This window comes from Caretta caretta, chromosome 21 (genome assembly GCF_965140235.1).
Source record: "Caretta caretta isolate rCarCar2 chromosome 21, rCarCar1.hap1, whole genome shotgun sequence".
Lineage (NCBI taxonomy): Eukaryota > Metazoa > Chordata > Testudines > Cheloniidae > Caretta > Caretta caretta.
This window is the reverse complement of record NC_134226.1, coordinates 6,248,221-6,275,001: the sequence shown is the minus strand read 5'-3', so window position 1 is coordinate 6,275,001 and position 26,781 is coordinate 6,248,221. Positions and strand designations below refer to the sequence as shown.

The window sequence follows — 26,781 nt, the reverse complement described above, 5'->3', positions numbered from 1 at the left end:
AGAGTCCTGTCAAGCTTAGGGTTGGGGCAGATGATCGTAAAGCAGCATGTATGGGTAGATACCCTGCAACTGCCTATGTGGTACACATTCTGCCGCTCAATAGGAGACCTCAGTCTCCAGGAGTGGCAATTTAGCGTCTTTCTCTTAGCGCTAAATTAGTTTTATTAAAGGTATAAACTGAATAAATAACAGCTACTTTTATCATCTCTACCTTAACATTCACGCTTGCTGGAAACTCACAAAAGCCACTTTGGGAGTCTGAGATGATCCAGGGCTTGTCTTCCCGTATGGCACGACAGTGGTGCAGCTGCAGCAAAGATGCTCTTACACCAACGGGAGAGCTGCTCCCGTCGGTGTAATTAATCTTCCTTGTGGTGAGGCGGTAGCTGTCAGTGCTGTCTATACGGGGGAAGGTTAGGTTGATCTAACTACTTTGCTCAGGGGTGTGGATTTTTCACACCCCTGAGTGATGTAGTTATGTAGTGTAGACCTGGTCCCAATCTTTCAGAGCTAGTGTTGAGTGACGTTTTCCTCTAGCATGTGAGTGCTCCCCCCACCCCCACCCCCCGGCATGAGCTGCATTGAATTAGTTCTGCTCATCAAGTCATTGATTGCTGTTGGATCTCACTTGGTTCCATTTCTCGATGGCAACCATAATATTTCCCTGTAATTGAGGTTAAAATCATCTTTGCTGAGCCCTGGGGGAAGTTGTTCGGAGGAAGTTAAGTGGGTGGGTGCAGGGGATGAGGTGGGGGTTTGAACAAGAGAATTAATTTCTCATCTCTGATCACTCTCCACTGGTTATTATTCTGGTTATTATTCAGCCAGTTGTAAAGTCAGATGAGCCATGCTCACTGCTGCAAGGTTCAAGTATTTGAGATTCTTACTGCTCTTTCCTCTGCAGATCAAGACTCTCTATACAAAGACCTTTTAAACTGTTTTATTTGGAGGTGCAACTGTAACTATTAAAAGGAGGGCTGTCCTGCTGTGTGATGCATCATGGAAATGCTGTTGTATCTGTGGGACATCCAGCATTTCCGCTATAACCCGTCTTTTTAGAGGATTGTACCTGACACATTTAAAAAAAAAAAAAAAGGACTTGGATTTTTATTACAGCTTCTTGGCTTTTATAGAAAATTACTACTTGCTGGGTGTTTCTTCTACAGCCTAGATGTTCTAAAGGAGGTTAAGGGAGTTGGACACCCAGTTCCCATTGAAGTCCAATGGGATTTGAAGACCTAATTCTCTTAAATTGCTTTTGAAACTTCCAGTTCTAGTTCATAACAAATTCCTGTAAAGCACTCGGCCAACAAACTGCCAGTTCTTAATATGCTTCCAATGAGGTATGTGTCTTGAAAAATCACACAGAACCCACTTACATTTCCTTGATAAATCCTTAACTCTTCTTTAACCACCAAGGAGATCCCAAGGAGTTTCTAGGAGTTTAGCCGGCAGGATTTGTCTCACTGAAAGTGCTCTGGCTGCTCTGCTGGCACAGCTGTCTCCAGACTATACGCAGATGCCAGGAGGAACAAAAGTTTCAGCAGTGCTTAATTTTTTTACCATTCCTTGATAAACATAGTAGGTCACATGGCTACAGCTCAGGCCATGTTCATTCACAGTGACATAGTTAACCCTTTAGCCGCTTGATTAACTGTGCAAAGTGCATACTTAAGTGCGTATAGAGCATTTATCTGTAGATCCCCCCAAATGCATTACAAGGACTGGGTAAGCACTATCAGCTCCATTTTTTCAGAGAGGGAAACAGTCACACAGGTGAAGGGACTTGATGGTTCATGCAGTGAATCAGTGACAAAGCTGGAAATAGAGCTAAGTACTCCCAGTCTAACAATGACTTTTTGTAAACTGCAACTGTTAATAAGACACTTTGCCATTGGTAGGTTTAAGCCCTGTTAAGGTGTAATTGAGGGTCTGATTTAAATACACACAGGATTTGAAAACCAACCCTGAAACACCTACAATATCCTCAATGGAAATAGTGGTGAGTTAAGAAGAGTGTGTTGTCCCAGACATTGGTCAGTGATTCTGTTTCCCGACTCTGGTGACTGAGGCAGATTTCATGTTAATGAAATTATTACACTAATGGAGAAGTTGATCTTGAGAGAAGTCTGGTTTGAGCTGCCTTTGAGACCCTTCAGCAATCTGTATTTTCTCTCAAAAAAGCCTGTGAAGCACTAAGGCTGAAAAAGGAATGGAGTTGGGTTATGTGAGAGAATGTGTCTGACAGCCTGCTTTTAGGGTGGCTTTGAAATCCTGGGAATAACCAGATTTCTGCTGTCTCAACAAGAGCTTGAGCTTTCCCTTTCCTTTTCCCTTGCATCCCACCCCAAAATAACACAAGCTCCCTCCATTTTCCTCCCCTCCCCCAAAAAAGAAACAAACTTGAGTTTTAAAGTAGAGTTATTTTCCTCGACTTTGTATTCTGGGTTTGTTTAAAGGCTACTTGCTGGCAAAGGGTTAATCAGCTGTTGTGCTGAGAAATGAATTTAGATGAGCTATCATTAAATTCTTATAAAAAATTGATTTCCTTGGAGAATGCTTCCATCAAACATTTATATAACCCAGAAAAGGCCAGGGAGACTGACACACTTATAAATATGATATGCTGGACGCTTTAAAATGTTAGTGACAGAGAGGGCTGAAAATGTTCTTTGCCACTAGCTTCTGTAAAGAAAAGCTGAAAGAAGTTGCTGTCTTAATCTAATCTTCCTGGTTTCTCCTGGAGGTGGGCTATGAAATATTAAACCTTATTTCACTTTCCAATCTCATGAATGAATCCTTTTGACATAAGCTCAGCCCTCCTCTTAAATGCATATGTACCTCGGTGTAATTTGAAAAACGGTCACCAACACTGGAGATGAACTTGTCAGCGTGTCTAGGTTCTGCGGTAGATTGACCCACATTTTAAGCAAAATGAGCATCAGTCTCTGTAAACAGTCTGAGCAGATCCTCCTCATGGGACTGTTGGTCCAACTGCATCTGACATCTCTCAAATTTTGCTGCACGGGACATGGAATTTTAATGTGCCTGAAGAGCAGCAATAGCTTGAATGGCTCTTTACCAGAGAGTGTTCCCCTGCACGTGCAAATTCTCCATCCACCAGCTTTTGTTTTCGTTCTTGGGGTTTTTGTTCTTCCTGATTGAATTTAATGTCCTTTAATTCTCTGTCTCCAGTTAAGCCAGCGACTGCTGTTCCTTTACAAGAGCTCCACACCTGCTACAGTCCATTGGCACAATACCCGGGCATGTAGTAGCATTCTGTGGCAGAAGTCTTGTAAAAAGCAGGGGGGGGCAGGGTCTGGGTGTCTTTTTCTCTTTTTGAAGGCATTTACTTACAATAGGACAATGATGAGACCCAAATGATGGAGGAGGAGGAGACGCTGTGATTTTTTGCTTACAGAGCAGCATAGCAATCAAGCAGATGGGCTCTTGCTTTTTGGATATTATCCTCGCATATTTAATCTCGCTTGCGGTTCCTGGAAGATGGACATTTCTCTAGCTCTATTTATTAGATATCTGTAAAATTCAGGCTTTCTGATCAAGTAATGGAAAGAGAGTCTCTTCCTTTTGAAATATTAGGAGTTGGCTGTGGAAGCTGGGTGCAGATGAGGCTGCCTGATTGGCTTTCAGTGATGTCATGCTAATGTTAGTAATATCCAGTAAATGCTTGACTATGACTTTTTTAATCTGAAGTTTCTGTTCACTTTGTCTCACCGTAGCAATGAAACCATCCCAGCCATGCATTTTGAGGGGCACTGTTCCCCTTCTAGCACAGCAGAAGTCATTTGGCCTTTGTCTCATAGTTACCCAGGGTAAGCTTATGATGGCCAGAAATGCGACGAATTGGTCCTCTGAGCCAGGTGGCACTTAGATGTGGTGTTACCCTCTTATTTGCCCAGGTATTGATTTGAGCAGCTAAATGCAAAATTTGGATATACTCTGTGAAAACTGGGCTTCCTGGTACTGTTAGGAATACCTCTGTGGAAAGCATATTAAGATGAGCCCCTGAAAGTAGCAGTTGTAATGTGTGTCCTGATCAGTTGTCTGGATGCTCAGCTGACACCAAGATCAATGTGAAAAATAGTGCTCAGTAGGGTTAGAATACTTGCATAGAGTGCCTTTTGTCCAAGGATTTCAGACTGCTTCCAGTAGCAGCCACTTGGCTCTGTGAGCTAAGTAAGGGATATATATGAATCCACTATTGAAATCCTCCATTTCTTAACAGCACACAGGGACACTCCATCACAATTTAGGAGAGTCAATGAGGGCTAATGTATCGAGTTGAAACTGTAGGGGGATGTTAGGGAGGCAGTTTGTAATACCCGAGTTGGAATTTATTGACTATCTTGTGTTTAACAGCCCTCCTCTTTCTCAGAGATCTCATGATCCATTGTGTATCAGTGGTCAAGACCTCTGCTTTGGGTGTGAGATAAGTGTCCATCATAAGAGTACCACTTAGTACCCATGATTTGCTATCTGCTATGCTTGTCCCTACCCAGGGACCATTTAGTTTTAGCCTTTTTATTCACATGGCATGGTGTCTGTTTTCCAGCAGTGCTGTGACCTGGGATACCATGCCAGCCTCAACAGAGCTCTCAGGACATTCCTGTCTGCAGAGCTGAACTTGGAACAGTCAAAGCACGAGGGCCTGGATGCCATTGAGAATGCAGTGGAGAACTTGGATGCCAACTGTGACAAGCAGCGCCTCATGGAGATGTACAACAACGTCTTCTGCCCACCCATGAAGTTTGAGTTTCAGCCCCACATGGGTGACATGGTCAGTTTATCTGCCTCTGCTCCAGCTCTGTAAACATGCACAGAAATCTTTATCCTGCTGAGTTACATTGAAAGGATTAGATCTATAGTCAACCACAACTTCCCTGCTGCTTGGAGCTCAGGAATGTGTACTGTGGGTGGGTCACTGGGCTGGAGTTCAAGTGTGGAAGAATGGCCTTGAGACTGTGTTTTTACAGGACAGTGTTGGCTAGGTAGGTAAGTGACAAGGACTGCAACATCTCTGTGGAGTCCTATACGTAGATGGGAGGGAAAACTGCTACACAGGAGGAGACGGGGACAATGCGACTTCCATAAGCAGCTTCTTCAGCTATCCATAGACGGCACTTACGGCAGCCTTTTCAAAAAGGCCACCTGTTTGATTCCCACCTGGGAGTTGAGGGGGAGGCCTTGGAAAAGGGACGCAGTAGGAAAATATAAGCTGTGGCATAGATTTCTGTAGACTGCAATTGACTCATTTTGAGTAAGAAACCAACTGAAGATGAGAACACCCAAATAGCTGTGGTCCTAAAGATGGAGCAACACCATTGTTCCCTTTCCATTCATGCATTTTCTGCGTATCCAGACTTGGTAAAATTTACCAAGCATGTCAAGGAGACTGCTGAGACAAGGACACTCAAATTAGAAGACTGAAGAAACATCTGAAGGATTTAATCATCCCATACAGAGCCTAGCTCTGCTTCTGCAGCCACATTGCCCTCAGCTGTTTGCACAGACACACCACTGTTCTGAGTCAGAGTCCTTGCTGATCTGGTGGATAGGTAGCATGGGTTAAAAGATACGGGCAGCATAGGTCAGACAAGGCATGTTGTCGCCAGACATCACCCAGCCTCTGCTCGCCAGGTGAATGAGTTTGTTTTAGGTTGTGGGGTTTGTTTTTTTCAGATCAGTCCTAAATCTGCCACAGCATATAGCTCCCACCAAAGTCATCAGATCAGCTATCATGTATTAGAGAGAGTGGTGCCAGAGCATCCTATGCAAAAGTCAGAAGCGCTAACTCTTTTAAAAGGAGCAGTACTTTGTCTGTTCTTGTCTCGTGTTTTGTAATAGGGACATCCTAAATAACTTCTGTCCAGTGAACATCACTTGAAGCACTTTCTGAATCCACCTTACTCCCAGTCTTGCCCTACGATAAAACTTCACTTCCATTTGTTGGCACTCATTTCATGTGCCATGCCAGCATCCTGTGTCCGCCTAGAGCTGCAGCCTAGCATAGTCAAGCCCTGATGCGTAAATTGGTGCTTTCCAGTTGCATAGATTTGTGGAGGGTGCAACAAGAGAGGGCAGAGAGATCAACTTGAAATATCAACTCGATCACTTTCTCTCCCCTCTGACACCCCATTCCTAAAATTGAATTGCAGAGCTCTTGCTTGCTAACACTCCAGTGGAGGAATACTGTACATTTATATATAGCCCCTTTTTATTAGAGGAGCTAACTGGAAGAAAATCTACACTGCAGAAAGAAGCCAGTATTCAGAGAAATTAACCTTTGCTATCTAAACTGATTCCTAGAGCCCTGCCACTGCCTGAATTAAAACAGAAAGACAAGCAATTTAATATGCAGTTTTATGAGGCATTTGACTGTGTAGTCCTGGAGCACAAGTGGTTTGTGGTGCTTCACACATTTTATGGTGACACAAGGTAGTCAAAGGATTTTCATTTTTGGAAACGAAAATGTATTGCTTGACAGCTTTATCCATTGTGTCTGCGTATCTGGGAGCCATGTTTAGGAGCCAGACTGAAGCCAGCTCACAAATCTGAATGGGACTTAGGTCAGTTGGCTGGATGTCTACATTATCCTAGCAAACATGAGGAAAGGCTAGAGAGGTGCTCCCTGATGGCCAGTGTGCTCTTTCATTCCTAGACATTCAGATGCAGCTTACGGCTGTCACTTTCTTCTTAAGTGATGGAATGGACAGCAGGGAACATGTGAAAACCCGGAGTTGGAAAGTGGCCTTTTTATCCCATACTCATACACAGATTAGTGTCCTTAGGACAGCAAAAAGGACTGCTCCCCACCCATCCAACTCGGTCCCACATCTTCATCCCCCTCAACATATCCCTAGTCATAAGACTTGACTGTGTCTGTGTTATGTCTGTAGGAAGGTTTGTATTGCTCTCCTAGGATTGTTGGGGTGGTTCTTGTATGCATGAGATTTACTTTTTATACATGTGTGTAGCTTGGTTGGCAACTTGAGCCTTAACAGATTGTAGCTTTCTGCCATGATATTGGCAGTTTGTTCTTACCACAGAGCACAGCTACTGTGTGCTGCGAAACATGAGTATTCTCACCAGTACTGAGAGCCCAGTGTTTAGTATGTAAAAAGGTGCTTGCCTTGCTGTCACATAGCAAACAGGTGTAATCCTTCCTGTAGCCATGGGGAATAATAGATGGCCCAAGTGGACAAGCCAAGCTAGCTTTTTCCCTTCACAAAGTACTTGACTTGTTAGACCAAATGTTTCCCTGCCATAAAAGGACATAAATCACATTGAGGTCATTAAATCACATTGAAGTCATTGGGTTCTGTTCTGCCTGTGGTCTCTAGTGCAAGTCAGATGTTTCAGGATTAACTCATTGAAAGTGACTCTTGTTTCTCTTACTCAATTCTTCCTTGTCTTTTTTTTCCCCTTCTATTTTGTTTGACTTTAGGGGCAGGGGATTGTAATTCAGTAAAACATGGGGCTTAGCTTTGATTTGTTTTGGCTTAAGTTCAGAGACTTCTCAAGCACTAAAACTATCACTGTCATTGGTTTGTTTAATACCCGAACACAATAATTATGATTTTCTTGGGTATTGAATGCACTGTGACTCTATCAAGGGGGGTTCTTTTTTGCAGGTGTCACAGCTGTGTGCCCAGCAGCCAGTCCAGAGTGAGTTGGTGCAGAGATGCCAGCAGCTGCAGTCTAGATTATCTACGCTCAAGATTGAAAATGAAGAGGTGAGCTAACAGACCAAAAAAACGCTTGCAGCCTTTGCAGTATTAGAACCTTCACACAGCCCAGGGACAAGGGAATACCCCATCTCAATAAGCCTGTTTGCGCTGACCTGTGTAGGAAGATGTGGAAGGAGGGCAGCAGAGGGCTTCGGGGTCTTAGTCTGTATCCCTGACTTTCCTTCCCAGCAGCTTTGCATGGGGCAGAAATTTCTAAAACAAATCCAGTGTTATCCTTTTTCCCAATCTGAATCGCTAGGCGTGGCCACCTCTCAGGAAGCAAAGATCAATGATCTCTCTTGTCTTAAAAATAATAAACCTCAGGCAAGTCCTAATTTTTGTTTCACTTGAGTGTTTAGCTCTCATATAAACAATAGAATCTGATTTAATACAGTTCTTTCTTCTCATGGTTTATAAAACCAACCAATACTACAAATTTATCACCTACAGCTACTGTTCAACATGTTGCTTTGTATTCAGCCTAGTTTTACTAATTGCTGGCAGGTACTGGAATATTTCTCCCCTGTGAAACAAAAGAGATGCTAGTCTATACTGGAGAATGTTTTAGCTCTTTTCTACAAATATAGACACATTGGTTTTTGTTTTTCAAGTCTCAATCCCTTGTTTGTTTGTCTGGCCTCAGAAGCCTTTACAAATGTGTTTCAAATCTGTGCATAGATTAAAAACTGACAAATACGATTGCACATCTGTACTTATGCATTAGTGGGTTTTTTAATTTGTATTATTTTAAGGTTGCAATCTAAACAATAAAATACTAGAGAATAAATTGTTTACATGGCAGTTATTAGATTTTTGTGTGTAATATTGATACTATCCTCTTAAGAAAGAGAGATGCTGATACTTGAAATAACTATTTTCAGTTACTTAAAAAAACTAGAAACTGTAGTCAGGTATTACTTTCTGATATTCAGGTCCATCTCCTGTTCCATTTGGGTACAGATGGCGAGGGGTGGACAGGGATTAAGTAACGTTACTAAGATGATTTCACTGTGGAAGCACACACACATCAGGTTGCAGTGCTTGTGATCAATAAGTCACATACCTTAATGTCGGATTCTCTACATGAAGTATATCTTTTCTCCTTCCATTGTCGGTTATTTCAGACAATGACGCTTAAATGCCTGCAGATGGGAAAAGGGTTTGTATGAAAAAACGGGAGGCAGAGTGAGATTCTTTCAGTCCTTACTGCGGTGTGTTTGTGGTGAATTGGTTAAATTTATCGTGCCTGTGCAGAAGGGTGGGTTTTGGTACCTGTTGTAAATAGCAATTTGGCTCTTGCCAAGATGGGTGGCTACACATTGGCACCTACTCCTTCACAGCCTGAGGTCTGTTCGCTTACTGTGCACAGATGTAGATGACAGTGCAAAGTGCAAGGCGGGGTGAATCAAACACTGGGTTTTTGAAGATAAGGTGGATCTCTTTGGAAAAGGAGAGAGGGGGAAAGCAGCCTTTAAATCGTATCGGCACAGAGAGACGCTCCGCCTCTTCCCTTCTCCTTCCCTCCCTTACTAACCCCAAGCGTTCATCCCATCAAGGTCTAGTATCCTTCGCAGTCTCTTGACCTGAAAGGATTAAATGAATGGCATTATTCTGAGGGGCTCCCCAGGCATCCAGTGCACACCTCTAACCCCCCTGGAATTTATCATCCTGTTTGTGCGGTCCCTTGATAGCCCCAAGCAAGGAAGACACCTTCAGTAATAGACTTAGCAAATTGCAGGGAGGTCTTATTTTAATGCAGTGTTTTTGTTTTGAAGCCCAGTAGATTTAGTGTTGGGAATAAAATGATTATGAGCATTGCACCATTTCCCTCCCAACACGTCACTTTGCTATTTGGGTAGATTCCCCTCTTTCCCCCGCACTAGGACACTGGAATAATACTTTCCTTACTGCATGGTTTGTACAGCATACAGCAGTGCGGATTTATTTTGCTGCTAGCCGGTTGTTTACATGGACTGTGCTCTGTTAATTAGCAGAGCTTGTACTGTGGTTACGGCCCATAGGACTCAAAGGCAGTCATAACAGTTCATTAATAAAATGTTCTGGGACACTGATCCCCTGTTTTTTCACCTGCTGCTTCTCATCTTTTATTTATTTTTATTTTAACGCCTTTTTGTCCTTTTGCTGAGGCAGGTGAAGAAAACTATGGAAGCCACACTGCAGACAATCCAAGACATAGTCACAATTGAGGACTTTGATGTCTCTGACTGCTTCCAGTACAGCAACTCCATGGAATCTGTCAAATCCACAGTCTCTGAAACTTTCATGAGCAAGCCAAGCATTGCCAAGAGACGGGCCAATCAGCAGGAGACCGAGCAGTTCTACTTCACGGTAAGGGATCTGACTTGCAAGGTGTTCACGATGACAAGAAGCTCTCAGGAACATTTGAGCTGCTGCTGCATTCATTGCCCCCTTATAGACACCCATGACTGTATTCTTGTTCTCCTGAGTTTTCCTGTTTAATCTCCAGGGACAACTTTAATTTTTAGAGGAAGCCATTTGAATCCACTTCTTAGAAATGTTTGATAGCTCTTCCTGAAACTAAGAGATCTGCTAATTACCAGGATTACATGTCATAGAGGAAATTAAAATGGAACAGAGAGCCCTGGGTTAGTCTTAGTTTGAAAGAACTTAAAGGGACAGTATTTTAATTTTTAAATTTGATATCACAAGCGTAACGAGTTTAGCTATACTTGTGCCTTCCCCCAGTAGCTAAACTCTGATAACTTTGTTTTACTTGTTACTAATACAGAAAATGCCACTGTGGCTCAGCTGTACTCTTTACTCAATGCCAGCATCATACTGTAGCAGTGGTTCCCAAACTTTTCAGCATCATGCCCCTTTTAATTTTCGAGAAACCCTCATGCCCCCCATCTTTCCTTTACAATAATCCAATCCCCCCCCGCCCCGCTCCTTGTCTTCTGACCACCCTCTCTCAGGACACTCCACCCCCTATCCAGCCCCCCCTGCTCCTTGTCTCCTGAGTGCCCCGGCCCCTATCCACCCCTCCACCCCCTGACAGGCCCCCTGGGACTCCCACGTCTATCCAACCCCCACCCCATCTCCTGATGGTCTCCCCCCCCCCCCCCCCGAACCTCTGCCCCATCCAACTGCTCCCTGTCCCCTTACTCCCCCCCTCCCCCCCCCGGGGACCTCCTGCCCCTTATCCAACTCCTCCGCTCCCTGCCCCCTTACCAGGCCTCTCAGAGCGGCAGGACTGGCTTATTGGAAAGCCTGGGAGGTGGGTGGGCACAAGGTGTGCTGCTCGTGTGGCGGCGTGGCTGCGGGGGAGGGTGGACAGGAAGGGGAGGGGTCGGGGACGAGCCTCCCCTGGCCGGGAGCTCAAGGGCCGGGCAGCCTCGTGCCCCCCTTAGAATTTCTTCATGCCCCCCAGTTTGGGAACCAATGTACTGTAGGCTCCAGTCCAGTAGCAGGTGGACAGAGAGCACCCAATGGAGGCCCACAGGGTCATGGAAGGCCTGCATGCTGCAGTTGCAGGATCAGGGCATTAGATCCATAATCAGGGACTTGGCACTGTTCCTAATAAAACGATCTACTGTAGAGTCATGAGAAGGGAAAATTGGAGTACATCCCTGTTTTTAATGTTGGTCTTCCAAAAAGTTCCTGGTTTATTCTTGTTGCAGCCAGGGCTGGGTTTGTTAGTTTAAAAGCAAAATTTCACAATTTGTTTTTAATGTCTTTTTTTTTTTTTTTAAATCTAAGTACTTTGTCTACTGAACAGAATTTAGCGTTTGGATTATAATATGTCCAGGTGGGTAAAATCTGGTCTCTCTCTCATCTGCCTACAGTGGAGCTGAAGGGACAGAGCTTAAAATTGTGAAGGGAATTTACCCAAGTATGTTCACAGATTTGGTCTTGAGGGAAAACGTAGGTCACTCAGAGTAAAAATTCCAAGTTCCTTCTAGATTTACTACGTTTCAGACCAGCATGTTTTTTTTCCCCTGAGTTGTGATCACGTATGTTGAGCTGCTGTATCATTTAATATTGTCAAAATCTATTCTTCCAAAAAGCAGATGAAAACCAACCTTGTAAAATTCATTACTCTGACCCCTTTTGAGAGCCAATTGCTATATTTAAAGCTTTCCTAGTCCTCTTATGAGAATGGTGTTGCTTATTAAAACTGCGAAGTTCTGTGCAAATTACATTGGCTGACAGGCTGGTTTTTGTCAGGTCTTGTCTGGTAGTAAACTCTCCGATAAACCTATCATCCCTCAGACAAGCACTCAAAATGCTTAAAAATAATGCATTAAATTTAAAAGTATTCTTCTAAAATGAAACTGGAAGTTAGCAAAAAGTGGGCAGGTGAATTGATACAATTAAGAAGCAATTGACTAGCCTGCTTGTGATTATGGGACGAGAAAAATTGTATCTTAAATTGAATTTCAGGTACTCCCTCTAGAGAGAGCAGATGCTGTATGTGCAAATATGCACTTGCACATAGGGTTAGTTTACTATGATTTTATCTGTACACGGGACTTTTCCATTTCTCAGAGTTAATATCCTGCTCCCATGCAGCCAGACCAGTGTTGTCCCAGAAGGATTGTAGAGCTGTCTCCGAGAAATGAAGGTGCTGTTTATCATGTCATATGCAACCATGATAAAATAACTCGGAACTGAATGAGGCTGATGTAATGAAGGACCCTGTAAACAGTCAAATCAGATACTTTATTATTGTGTTTTTTATCAGACAGACTTATAAATATCCTTAAGAATTCCAGACTTTGAATCTGTAAAGATGAGTTGTTTCCTTATACATAGAAATGAGCTGATGAGCATTAATGAGAACTAGGACAAAGCCATGGTAAATGCAGTATTGTTAGGAGAGAGAGAGAGAGAACCAAAATACACAGACCTTTTAAGGTACAGAACAGACCCGTGTAAAGGAAAGACACCTATCTCCTCTCATTTCATATACTTCTGTATTGCAGATCAAATGTGATATATACACATACACTGTGTGTCTCTGTGTGCGTGTGTCTGTGTGCGCACGCACATAAACATACACACACACACATGCACAGAAGCTCCATTGGAAGATAACAAGAAACAACTTTAAGTATCAACATAACGCTTGGTTCCAAATCAGTATTTACATACCATGCTGTTTGCTTTTGAACTTTTCAGCATTCATATACTGTGGTGGTAGGTCCAATATGTAAGAGGGATTGCATTCAGAAAAACGAGTTTAAATTTAGTTTGCAAAGGATAGGAAGGAAGGAGAATGACTTGGCATTCCCATCTGTAAAATGGGGAATAATTTTGGCTTTATAGTTAAAATAGTTTTAAAAATAATATTAAGCAACACTACAACACTTGCTCTCTTCAAAGTGCTCTACAGAAATGAATTTAATAAAATTTGACAAATCTCATGACATGAGTATTTATAATTGCATCGATAATTAATTTTACGGAAATGTCATGCTGCTTCTGTCAATGTACCACTCTTTCCCTTTTAATCACTACCATTAGCACAGTGGTGAGGTGCTCTGATTTACTCATTGCATTCTGGGAACATCGCTCATTGTCCTGATTGCATCCACTTTGATGTTGTTTTTAAAAAATAAAAATAAAAAAATAACACGGCTCTGCCCAGATTTGAGATGGAGCAAGGATATGGGACAGAAACTATTTCCATATAGTCTCGAAAGGAAGATGTACTCTAGTTGACACTTCGCTCTCTTATGCATTTCACCTGACAGCTGCTTCCTGCTGGAGGAATTTAAACGGGTTCAGGTTGGGGGAGGGTATTAAAGGTGCGTGGATGTGGGGCAGACAGCCATTGCAATGCATATGCCGTCACTAGTTATCATATCCTCCTTTTTGAGATCTTTGCAATATGGAAATTGTATTGACTGCCCGTCTGTCTTTGTCCTCTTGTGTCTGATTGTACTTAGATTAAATCCAGGCCAGAAATTAAATAATGTGGCATTCAGGAATACTTTAGTGGTGTTTGTTTTTGGTGTTTGTATTAAGTTTGAAACAGAATGCTGCTGGATCTTCATTATTCATCAAGAAAAACCTGCAGTTTTGATTTTAAATGGACGTCCTTTTTACTTCGTGTGTCCTCCTGGGAGGTGGCAGGCTCCGGAAGGTTGGATTTATTGTAGTATGAAGAGGATATGAAATACCAGTAGTCAGTAGGAACCATTGTTTTCCTTGTAGCAGCAATAGGATGAACTTTGCATTGGGCTCAGTGTTCTTAAGGTGCCAGAAGTACTCCTTTTCTTTTTAGTGTTCCTAATGTAACTCTCAGAGACCCCTCACAGCGTGAGAGACCAGAAAAAAGGTCAGAGAACTGCATAATGGTATTTGTCTGGAACCCTGAGTGTTTGATAAGCTCTATAGACAGGAATCTCTTTTCTCTCCTCGGAAGTGTGGCCACTTCTGAAATAAAACTTGGCAGTTCAGAATTGCATCATGCAAATTTAGGGTAATATGTGACATTCATCACTTTCTATCCTCAATAGTGATGTGTGAAATTGCAAGGAGAAATTTTCAGGTAGCATTGTTGAAATTCTGCTTTAGCCATGAGGCTGGAGCTAAACCCCACCTCGTTTACTCATAAGTAAGTTTCATGACCTCAGCTGGCCAGGAGATGAGCTTTGTTTCCTTCATGAGATGGTACCTCCAGTGTCGCATACGGGGCACCTTGGGTTTTACAGAAATAGCCATCAAGTACAGGCCACCTTCAGCTCTGCTTTGATTGCATGCCTTAGATAGTATGGCTGTCTTTAAAGCTGGTCTTTCAGCTTGTGGCCTGTCACAGGTAACAGTCTGGGGTAGGTGCTCTCTGAGTAGATTGCAAGGCTATTTAAAAAACAAATCCAATACAGTTGCTACCTGTGAGTGGTCCACCTTCCTTCCCCTCCTCTCTCTTGGATTTCTGCCAGAGCTGCCCTGTGGCATGTCTCCAGTGAATATGACATTCCAATAAGGGCATACAAAAATGGTATTTTGGGAGAAGGTTCTGTAGCATAATGGAGCACCCCGAAGGGGAGAGGGGATTTTTCTCATGTAATTCTAATACATAATCACTGAAATTATGCATGGTGTTAACTGTGAACCGGTCTTCCATCCTGCAGTTGGTTAATGCTAATAAGCAGTAGCAAATATCCTCAGTGGCCAATGATGGGACACTAGGTGGGGAGGGCTCTGAGTTACTACGGAGAATTCTTTCTCTGGTGTCGGGCTGTTGGGTCTTGTCGAAATGCTTAGGTCTACTGACTGCCTTATTTGGGGTCACGAAGGAATTTTCTCCCTGGGCACATTGGCAGAGAGACTGTTTTTTTGTTTTTTTTTAGCCTTCTCCACAGCATGGGGCACGGGTCACTTGAGGTTTAAACTAGTGTAAACGGTGGATTCTTTGTAACTTGAGTCTTTAACTCATCATTTGAGGACTTCAGGAACTTAGCCAGAGGTTATGGATCTATTACAAGTGCAATGAGAACTAGGACAAAGCCATGGTGGATGCAGCACTGTTAGAGGAGAGGGAGAACCAAAATACACATGGGTCTGTTCTGTACCTTAAAATGTCTATCTCCTCTCATTTCATATACTTCAGATATATGTGGTGTGTGTATATATACATAGACTGTGATGGTCCCTTCTGGCCTTAAAGTCTGAGAGTCTATGTGCAGCCCCTCAGGCCCAAGGATTCATGGTCAAATGGGATCCAGGAGGGGAATCTTGTACCTCATTATCAAATGGTTATTTGTTTTAATGGGATCTTGACTGACAGCAGGAAGTAAACCACTGACCTATGACCAGTCCTGCATCAAAAGGTTTCTCTAATCACTGCACAGCCTAGCCAAGGAATGCTTTGGCATCTTGTTCTTCCACATCTCAGGGTGAGGTGCACTGACTTTACAGACAGACTGAATCTTCATTTTGGTTTTCAATTTCTCATTATTTTTAAGTCTCTTTTTTTTTCAACTTATGCTGATGTCTCAAGGGAGATGTTTCTTAAAAACCATTAGTTAGAGGGTTTCTTATACTGTTGATTTTCAGGAGTTTCTCAATCCCTTTGACCAGTGTTTTGTGTGGTGTGTGTGTTTGGTAACTGGAGATACTCATGCAAACAGTGTTTGTCTATTAGAAAGTCATGAACTTGTACTGCTGATTTAATGATGTAACGTGATGGTAGTATCATAATTAGCTGGTATGAAGAATGCTGATATCAGATGTTTAAGAGCCTGGCGTTAAGTAGGGAATAAGCAGAAGACCAGATAGAACTTCAGAAAAACACAGATCCTATTTTCATGCAAATAACCATCCGTGTTGCTTATCCACCTTGGTATTTAATATCCCTAGCTGAATAATAAATAGGATAATGAGAAGAAAATTGCATGTTAAAGCAGAATTGTGTCTAATGAGGATATTTATCAATTTTGCCATTAGGAGTCAGTGATTCTTGAATATTATCTGTACCTTCCCACAAATGGCATCCTTTTACATTCTTCGTCAATATGCCAAGAGTTGCAGCCAAGAAATATAATAGTGCAGTTCCATCAAGGTGGTTCATAAACCATGAGACAGTAACTGAAGCACTGTGTCACAAGAACAAAGATGAAACTTCCTTACACGCTTCAGTTTTATATTATGGCATTAAAACGTCTGCTTGATTTGTTGATTTTTCTTTGTGGTCCACATGCCAAAAAATTTGTACACATTTCCAGTGTTCTGCGTAACTGGAAGGAATAGAACTGTCACTTCAGCTGTGGGGGAATGGCTGGCTTAATGGATTGGTAGTGGGGGAGAATATACCACAGCCATGTCACTGGTTCTGCGCTCATCCAGAAAGATGGTAGTTTAAAATCTGTAGCTCTTAGGTGCTTTCATTTCAGCTCCTAGTGGACATGCAAACCACCCCGCACAATGGATTAGCCCTCTTGTTGTCTCTCTCAGCCTAGGGCCCAAGAAGCAAAGGGGTCATGGAGGCTGAATGGCCCTTACACCTAGAGGTGGTCCCTCCCTGAGGGGAACGGCATCTTGACAGGCCAGTGTGAACAAACGTTGACTTGCCGTTGTCCTTTGTGTACTTGGTCCATGGAAAAACAGGAGTTGAGTATGTAGGGCTGCCAATCCGGTATCTCTTCACAGAACAAAACGTACAGTTGTTCTTTAAGATGTGGGATAAGGGGAGGGGGAAGCAAACTAGTAATCCTGGTGGAAAATTTTGAATTGACTCTATTTTTTTCTTCAAATATACAGCTTAGTTCCTTGCTGTAAATTGAAATGTAAAAAGCCTGTGATCCAACTCCCCTCGCCCCACCTCACAATAATAATCATAATTAATAATATAATAAAATGATTGGACAAAGGAAAACTCCTGCTTTTGGCTTTTGGCCTGAATAACGATGAAAATCCAGATTCTATTGGGCATTCATTATAATGATGTCAAAAGGTGCCAGGAGATAGTGAATGCATAAGTAAAGCAAGAATGACAGTCTTACTCTTCATCCATACTTCAGAAAGAAGCTTAGGTCTCTGGGGAAGCAAGTTGATTTGTGGATCTTGAAACTTTTGATTTACCCATTGTTGGCCACATCTTGCAATGTTTTGAGCCTATTCAGCTCTCCTTGACTTCTGTCAGAGTTGTGGGAGCTCAGCACCTTTCAGAATCAGACTTCTCTCCCCATCCCAACTCCCTGGAGCATGAAATGCAATACCATTTGGCTGTTTCACATGAGGTACACAGAGACAAAGCCCCAACCTGGATGTCTGTCAATCTTGAGTGAAATTGTCTAGATCTGAATAGATTATAGAAATGATTAGAGTGCAAGCAGCATTATAGAAATAGACTGTAGAATAGATTATAGAAATGATTAGAATGCAAGCAGCAGCCTACGCTTGGAATAGATTTGGACAGATTCTGGGAGGAAATTTCCAGTCAGCACTAAACTTTGATACAAGGTTCTTTTGAAGATTCTGAAATGTTTGATTCACTTAAATTTTTTATTTATTTTGCCATTCACTTCCATGCTTCCTGCTTTCATCCAGGACCAAAACTGTTGATGTACCAGCCCGCAACAAAGCCATAAATGCTGCGAATCTCCCAAGAGACTTAGTTTTGATGAAATTCCGACTCCAGTTGTTCAGACTCAGGAGCAGCATCCTGATATTTGGCCACTAATTAAAACCCAAATGCCAATCTTCTTTGTGACTGACTTGTCTCTAGAAACTAACAGTCATCAGACCCACAACTTGGTGCTTCCGGGCTCCTAAATAGTTTTATTTTCCCTTGATACTATAAGTGTATCTTGTTCCATGATTCTTCTCACCCTTTTAAGTATATTTATAGCGTGCCCATTATTATGACCCACACAAGACCAACAGAGCACGTAGCACTTTAAATTAAGACACCCTGTGTACTTCAAGGAGCTTATCTAAAGCTGACACTACATAGCTAGAGTGAAAGACAGTAGATAGAAATGAAGTAAGATGAGGACAAGAGTTGGAATAATTCATCATCCTATGACATTGGCTTCACTTGAGCCTCACTTTGTATTGGTTCCATTTTTTTAAATGTTGGTTGTTTAGAAACATTGTAGTGTATTATACGATGGTTGCGTTCATCACTAATATTTGAGCAAAAGGTTATAAATGCTTAACCTGTTCCAACTGCAAACTTGACACTGATCTTCTGTACAGCACTCTGTACACTTGCAGCATGTTAGCAATGAAGAAAAATATATTGTTCTCCAGAATAAGGGATGAAATAGTTTATGAATCTCTTCTGAAGAGCTGGGGAAACCTTACTAGCTCAAGAGAAACAAATAGAGAATAGTCTGTGATATTTTAGCTTTCGATGAGCAGAGCAAATGTCATCTTTGGGTTTTTATCCAGAATAGAGGCAGATGCAGTATCTGAGGAGTAAAGTGGGGTGAGAGAGGTTAAGTGAGAGAATAAGCACAGTAGCAGCTTTTTAGTTTGTTAAAATAGATTGTTCATTCAGTTGTCGGTGACGTGATGAAAGTGCATTTTGGTCCCTCTCTGTCTGGAGAGCAGGGTGTAAGACAGCCAGCTAGATGTCTCAGAAATGCCAAGCATTCAGCTGCTAGTCAGCCCATATCTAGACTGGGGCAAGAGAAATGAGATGGCAGATTGCTGGGGTAGGGGCTGAGACTCTGATATACATCTGTAGATTTATTTCATCCTTCTCACTCTAGAGTTCAGTAAAACTCTGTAGTTCACAACTGTATGCAGAGTCCAGCAGACCAAAGGTTGTCATCCGAGAAATAAACACCCCATTGATGGTCTTGTTTTTCTCTTTCACCCTAACAGAAAATGAAGGAGTACCTGGAAGGCAGGAACCTGATCACTAAGCTCCAGGCCAAGCATGACCTTCTTCAGAAGACGCTGGGAGAAAGTGAGTCTGGGACCCGCTTGTCACTGCATTAGACAGTCATCCGTAGTTATTGAATTAGTCAGCTGACTGAGCGTAACTGTCCTAGATTACCAGAGCTAAGTGGACATATTCATGTTTTATGAATTTATTTTTCCAGCTTGCTTGGTGCAGCACTATATGGGTGCTTGAGTAATTGTGAAAGGCAAATGCTTAATGAGGTACTAATGTGCCTCATCTATTTGTTTAAATGAAGCATGTGCCCACTCAGGGCCCCCCTACATTAATAATCTGAATAAAGGTAAACCTTGTGATTTACTGTTTACTGCTGATCTTAGAAGCATTGCCTCATTAGGGTGGTAGAAAGGTTGTTTGCATGGTAGATGAGCTGCTTTTCACCTCTGTAGGTTCAATCCAAGACAGACTAATACAGCAGAACATGACCTTTACTCGTGGAATGTGCAGACAGAATGTGTTGCCCCTGCATCTACTTGGCACGAACCAGCAGTCAAGATTGAATGTACCCATCGCTGCTGGCCAAACACACACCTCAAGCAATGCATCCATGTCTCCATGCAAACCTCCCCTGCCAGCATTTGTGGAGGGGATGGATTGGCAGTCTCAATATCTAGTCTGAAATGGCTTGACTCATAGAACCTTATGTTTACATGATAGCAGGGCCTGCTCCTCTTTGCTAGGTGTCTGAATTGAAGGCCACAAAGTTTATAGTGTACAAGTCATCTTCTGGATGAGCATTTAAACTGTGTGCAGGTTGTGAAGTATTGGCTTTCAGGATAAAAATATGTTCTCGGTCTCTCTCCTTCCCCAAAAAAGCTTCATGTTAATCAGCCCAAACCTGCAGGAAGTGAGGAAAGGATATTGAGATTCCCTTGTCTCTAGAACTGTCCTAGGAAGAGGGGGAAGGGGAATCAGAAACACTGTTTCCTTGGCGCATTTTTCCTCTGTCTCTAAACATCTCCAAATGACACCCAACCTGCCCCTGTGACGAATCACATTCCTGGTTCATAGCTGACCCCTGCATACCATGACCTCTTTCCTCTTAACCTGCCTGCCCCTTGAACTGATCTCAAGCTGAGGGGCGGAAGGCAGAAGCAAGAGGAATGTTTAATGTGTTGGTTGTATCTCTCTAGATTTAGAGGCCCCTGCTGTTTGTGGTTGCTTTGCAATGCTTGAACTTCTTTGGAGCTGAGCTTGTGAAGGGATCTGGTGCATGTCAGACAGTGAGAAAGAGCCACTTAACAGCAGGTTTTTTGTGTGTTGTTTATCTGTGAGATCAAAGGAAACTGAGGTGCATTATGCCTCCAATCCAAAGCAAGGAAATAAATGGCATGAACAGAGTTGGGTGCTCAGCATCCAGCCCCATTTATAAAATGTCACTTAACTGGGAGTTTCAGAGGAACAGCCGTGTTAGTCTGTATTCGCAAAAAGAAAAGGAGTACTTGTGGCACCTTAGAGACTAACCAATTTATTTGAGCATGAGCTTTCGTGAGCTACAGCTACATCTGATGAAGTGAGCTGTAGCTCACGAAAGCTCATGCTCAAATAAATTGGTTAGTCTCTAAGGTGCCACAAGTACTCCTTTTCTTTTAACTGGGAGTGGGTATACTAAAACCTTTTTCACGCAGTGTGTCAGCCACTCTTCAGGAAGTTTTGCCCACTGAAATGCAACATGTAGCTGCATCTCTCCAGACACTGGGGAGTACATGTTTCTATTGTCTTTTGCTTTTTTCCTTGAGCTTACGTTTTATCACTCCTCTTGCAAATTACCTTAATCTAAAGATGACAAGTTCCGGTAATAAAATTACCAGCAGGTCTTCCTTTCGACAAGTAATTATGTCTCTGACTGTCCACATTTGTCACTGTAACGTAAGAGCCCCTTGATGTTGCCTCAGCCGTGTAATTTATATGTATGAATATTCCGTGATGGCAGTGGGACAGATGGTTGGGAACTCTGGTTCTGAATAACCTTTTTATAAATTATGCACCATTTTGGTTAAATGAGCTTTTACGCAGGGAGGGGACAGTGGCTGATCACAAAGTGTTCTATTGATTCTCAGCAATCAACAATTAGCCCTTTTTTCCTTTGCTCTCTTCTATCCAGGATCAGGGAGGCATTAAAACCTGGAGGGGAAAGGAGAGCCAAATCATTAGCTGGTGTAAATCAGCATAGCTGTAATGTTGATTTATACCACCTGATGGTCTGGCCTGGAATGTTGGGTTATCAAAGGTACTTGCCAAATACTGTCTCCTTTTTTCCTTACTGTGCTGTTTTAAAATGCTGCCTGTCTCATCAGCAGCCATGGTAGCTTGGTCCCCAAATTGCAAACCAAATGAAAGTTAATGGAACAATTTAGCAAATATGATTGCGGAAAATATCATTAAAGCTCTGCCTCCTGAAATAGCTAAATGCTAGCACTTCGAGCCTGTGGGCTAACAAATCAGAGAATGTTTTCAATCTTCCTAAGTGGTTTCATGAAGTATAATCTCTCTCTCCTCTCCCCCCCCACCCCAGCTCCCTTGGGGGGAGCGGAGGAGGGAGAGGTTGAGAAGCCTAGTTTTTTGGCAGTGGAAGTCAACAATTAGAGTGCACGGGAACCAATTTTCAGATCAATGCTTTCCAAAGAAAGAGTCCTCAGGCAGCTGAAGCTGGTTTCTGCATTTCCTGGTCAGTCACCGAGGAGCCTTGCCAACGGGGACGGGCTCTAGTGATCTTAATAGCAACAGTTCTTGGGGGAAGCAGCCACATTGTTGCTCCTTAAAGTTGTTGTTCTCCCTCTTCCCCTCCTCCCCCCGTTTCCAAATTAAGGTCTGCATGTCCATCAAAAGCGTTTTCCCATTTCTGTTCCCTGGTGCAAGCCTTTATATTGCTTTATTTGTCTCCCTAACAGGTCAGAGGACTGATTGCTCCCTTGCCAGGTAGGTATGGCTAAAATAAACATTGTTTCAAAGAGAGCCTCTTCCAAAAAGACAGCTGACGAAAGGAGTCGGTCACCAGCTCGGGACCTGTGTAGATTAGGAAGATGAGGTGGGGTTTGCAAATTTCCTGTTCAGCAACACATCTTTAAGCACCGTTGCCTTTCTGCTCTAGAGGCTAAATGGTGTTCGAGTTCACTTACACGACATTGCTAAACGCACCTCGTTTTTCTAACCTAGATGGGGCCCTTGACTCTTCAGGATTTATCCACGGGGGTGGGGCGGAAGACAAGAAGCCAAGCAGCATCTTGAAGTGCTTGTGATTGCTTCATAGGAGGGTGGGGGAGAAGAGAATGGTCATAGAGGCGTTTTCTTCTCCTTGCCCTGCTGACCTCATCTGGCCTGACATGGAATTGGATTGCAGCACAGAGAGAGAGGCCACGAAGAATAAATATTTTGCTGTAACTGGGGGGCCAAGTATCAATCACGGTGCCACTGAAGTCACCAAATATATGAAACTCAGCCTCTCATCATGAGGGGTGGGGGGAAATGATTTTGATGGGGCTTTCTGTGAAATGTAACAGATCTGTGTCTCTGAATATGTTTTTTGGGGCTGTGTTGGCCACAGGGATTGTGCAGCACGCTGGCTTCTTAACAAAGTGAGGGTGATTACTGCAGATCTGAAATCATTATTCTATTTTCCCCATTCCTCACAGTGAAGCGGAGCTGACAGGTCCTAATTAGAGTCTGACATTTGTAATAAAATATTATTCATTGTGAACAACTTTAAATATCAGAATCATTGTCACCAATAGTCTAAAATATACCTCACTGCTTGTGACAGCTGATGAAATCTGTTCTCTTGCTTTCTCTCACTACAGCTCATTGATTAAAAAAAAAATAAAAAATCATTTCTGAAAAATGAACGCTATAATGGTGATTCTTAAACACAATAAAATTGACATACTTAGAATTCAGCAGTTAACTGTCCTGGCAGGCAGCTGGGCTGAATGATCCATTAGGCTTTCTCTGTCCTTCTCCCCGATTTAGTTTTACAGAAACATAAGAATTTCTAAACCCCAAAAATAAGATAAAAGGAAGGACTTTTAGCAGAGCAGACTCAGACCTCCTTCAGATCAGGCACTAATATCCTCCTGCATAAACAGTCATTATGAAGCCATTTGTAATCGTGATCTTGTTGTTTGGAAAAGGTTTAATTTGGTGTCAATTTTTTATGTTTTATCAGAGGTTATTATGAAGAACACATTAATATACTTATATTAACAGCACAGAGGGAAACCAGTTTACTTTTTTCTCCCCCTCTCCCTGTGGCTTTAAATCAGGGGACTCAAACATGCAGCCCACGGGGTTCTTCCCTGCAGCCTGCCAAGCTCCCTGTGCTGCGTGCCCCCACTTTCCCTCCCCAGCGCACCACTGCCCCCCCCTTTCCCTCCGCAGCGCACCATGTCCCCAGCCTACCTCCAGGCCAGGGGTGGGCAAACTACAGCCCCGGTCCAGATGCGGCCCCTCAGGGCTTTGCATCCAGCCTGCAGATTTGCCACCATTGTGGTGCTGAGGGCCCTGCGCAGCTTCCCTGCAGCCCCGGGGGGGGGGGGGGGGGAGTGGGAGCAGAGAACTCCCTGAGCTGCCCTTGCCTGTGGGTACCTCCCCTGAAGCTTCCATTGGCCAGGAACGGGGAAGTGAGGCCACTGGGAGTTTCAGGGGAGGTACGCACAGGCAAGAACGGCTCAGGGAGTTCTCTGCTCCCCTTCGCCCCAGGGCCACAGGGACAGGGTGCCCACCGCTTCCCAGAGCGGACTGGCATAGGTCCGGGGCCAGGGCAGGCAGTGAGCCTATCCTGGCCCACCGTGGCACATGCCCCTGCCACCCTGGAGCAGGTCCAGGTAAGCGGCACCGGGCCGGAACCCCAACCCCCCCTGCACCCCACACCCCAACTCCCTGCCCTGAGCCCCCTGCCATACCCCGCACTCGCTCCTACACCACCTGCACCGGGGGCGGGGGTGGAGTGGGGGGCAGTGGGGGTGGGGGGGGAGTGATGTGGCCCTCGGGCCAATGTACGAGTTCTCCTGTGGCTCTCCTGGTGATTCAAGTTTGAGACCCCTGCTTTAAATCATCCAGTATAATGGACCTACTTTGGAGAGGTGCTCTCTGAAAATTATAACCAACTTGATTTAGAGTGAAGGGGTTTATATACTGAATTTCCATATGGTTGGAAGGAAGAGGTTAAGTACAGGCTTGTCAAGGCAATCTGCTCCCCTGTTCCAGTTTCAGGATTACAGTGCTTTTATATTAAATTACTTAGTCTTTCCAAAGTTGCTGTGAACTGACAGAGTGTAGATGATTGAAATTGTTTTCCATATCTGGCTCCTTTCCCCACCAAGACTAATGAGTACAGTTTTTGAAATACCCTTCAAGCAAGTATTTTGGTTGTCAGTGGTCACCTTGACATTTGCCTGTGTTCTTTCCTCTCCATCTTCCACCGATGATCCGTTGTGGGCTTCTGATCAGTGGCAGACGCAGCTCTACTATAAGGAAGCAGGTAACAAAGAACTCATTGAAGCATGCAGCTCTGTGTGTGGGAATGTGGGGGTTATTTTTACGTCTGTCTCTTGCATAGGAATTTTTTGTATGTTCTTCTTGAATGTCTGGGAATGCAAGAACTGGAATGGTAAAAACCTGGATCTTCCATAACCTTTTGCAGCACCTTTTTGGGCAATCACAAACTTCATTTTTATGTTTTTTTGATATTTTGAGAAAGATCTGGTGTCCAGAATTCCATACAAGTTCAATGCAGTCCTATATTCTGAGGCTGTAACTTCTAGGCAGGCATTGGATGAGATATTCAAAGCCATCTGTTGGGTTTTGACATACATCTTCTATTAAAATTAATGGCAACTTGGAAATCAGGACTGATCTTTTTGTGTTTTGTACAGTGAGTGGATTGTTCATACTAAACCAACAATAAATAATGATATTGGAAGGACTTGGAGCTCAGGTGTTCCCAATTACTGAACAATCTTGGTTAAAGGCTGATACTGAATCAACTCAAAACTTCCAGTTGTTCTAGTACTTGCCCTTCTATAGAGCCTTCCATCAGAGGGCCTCAAAGCATTTGGCAAACATTAATGAGTTGTTTCAGAGTAACAGCCGTGTTAGTCTGTATTTGCAAAAAGAAAAGGAGTACTTGTGGCACCTTAGAGACTAACCAATTTATTTGAGCATGAGCTTTCGTGAGCTACAGCTCACTTCATCTGATGCATACTGTGGAAAGTGTAGAAGATCTTTTTATACACACAAAGCATGAAAAAATACCTCCCCCCACCCCACGCTCCTGCTGGTAATAGCTTATCTAAAGTGATCACTCTCCTTACAATGTGTGTAACACATTGTATAACACATTGTACCTTTACCAAATACCTTTCCTCATAAAAGTGACTCCAAGGAATTCTAAGGATGCTTTTTCTGTCCATAGTGGATCACTTATTGCCTTTTAAACTATGCCATTTTAATAACAATGGAACTAGATCATGTTATCCTGGGATAGGAAGGAGCTGGGGGAAAAATTTCACCTCGAATAAAGACAAGAATTGACTTGAAACATCATTTCATCTGCTCCTCCTTTGGTCCCTTTTACATTCTTGAGCTACAGCTTACAAAATCTGTCGGCTGACACTTTTCATTAGCCAGAAAGTAGGTCGCAATTGCTGTTAGAAGACCTTGTGTACCAGGATAGCCAGCACCATGCGTGTCTTAGTATGTTCGTAGTTTAAGGGAAGGGCCGATTGAATTTTACATTTTTCTTTCCTATTTAGGAAATTGTAGGCAAAATGTCCCCTGCTATATTTTGAGCCGTGATTATAAGCTACGTTTAAAATCCAGTGTGCTGCTTTTTGAAAACCCACTTTCCATGTTGCATCTCAAGATTTTTGGCTTGATCATAATTTAGTGTGTGGGCTGCTGTGCCGCAGTTAGATGAAAGGTATAGTCTTAGCTCTTTCTGGATGCTGGAGCCCAGAGCAGAGTTTGTGGAAAGAGCTGCTGTGAATAAAAGCTATCTAAACTGAATGAAAATCTGAATCTTTATTCTCTAACTGCACATGTAGAGAATTTGCATTTCATGTTTTGCAGGCTCTCCTATGCAGAGCTGAATCTTCTGAATACCCTGAACAACTCTGTTGTGGAGATGGTTGCTTTGTTTGCACGCTAGTAACACGCTTTCAACAGGAAGTGAAATAGCTGTATGTCTGACTGTTGAGAGCCATTCACAGTCGTGTTTGAGGGCTCACAATGTATTGTGTAATTGACGGGAGATGACATACGAGACCCTAGTATGACTCCAAAACTTAAACAAAAAGCTAATCTGTTTGGGAAAACAAATGTCTCTGTGCCTCAGATCCACATGCAATCACTTGCGTGTGGCTCTAATAGTTCTTTTGAGTGTGACCTACCAATTTAAATCGCACGTCGTTCAAAAATTGTCATCTCTTTGAGGACAGAGACTGTGTTTCTCTCTCTAAAGTTCATTTGGTGCCTCTCTGAAATAAGCTGTGAAAATCTGTGGTGCTACTTGGATGATTATTAATAAACTCTTTGTCATTCATCAAGTAAGCTGCTGGTTTCCATAGTGTTTCAAAGCACTGTTGTATTGTGAAGTGGGTCCCCTTTTACAGTGTGCAGAAAGCTAGTGCAATCCAG

The 26,781-nt window shown here is 43.0% G+C and overlaps 1 protein-coding gene across 6 annotated transcripts in view; it reads left to right on the top strand.

The window, feature by feature from the left end:
- The window catches only part of SRGAP2 (SLIT-ROBO Rho GTPase activating protein 2), a 209,083-nt gene that overhangs the window by 145,189 nt on the left and 37,113 nt on the right, over nt 1-26,781 (top strand). For 3 of the 6 annotated variants that reach the window (XM_048826401.2, XM_075122006.1, XM_048826404.2), the window contains 6 exons: nt 4,574-4,798; nt 7,653-7,754; nt 9,900-10,097; nt 19,071-19,155; nt 22,041-22,068; nt 24,595-24,625. In XM_048826401.2, the coding sequence (XP_048682358.1) occupies nt 4,574-4,798; nt 7,653-7,754; nt 9,900-10,097; nt 19,071-19,155; nt 22,041-22,068; nt 24,595-24,625 (669 nt within the window). Of the gene's footprint in view, nt 1-4,573; nt 4,799-7,652; nt 7,755-9,899; nt 10,098-19,070; nt 19,156-22,040; nt 22,069-22,305; nt 24,038-24,594; nt 24,626-26,781 lie in introns of those variants that run through there. The other 3 variants (XM_048826402.2, XM_048826405.2, XM_048826403.2) reach the window with 3 other exon arrangements.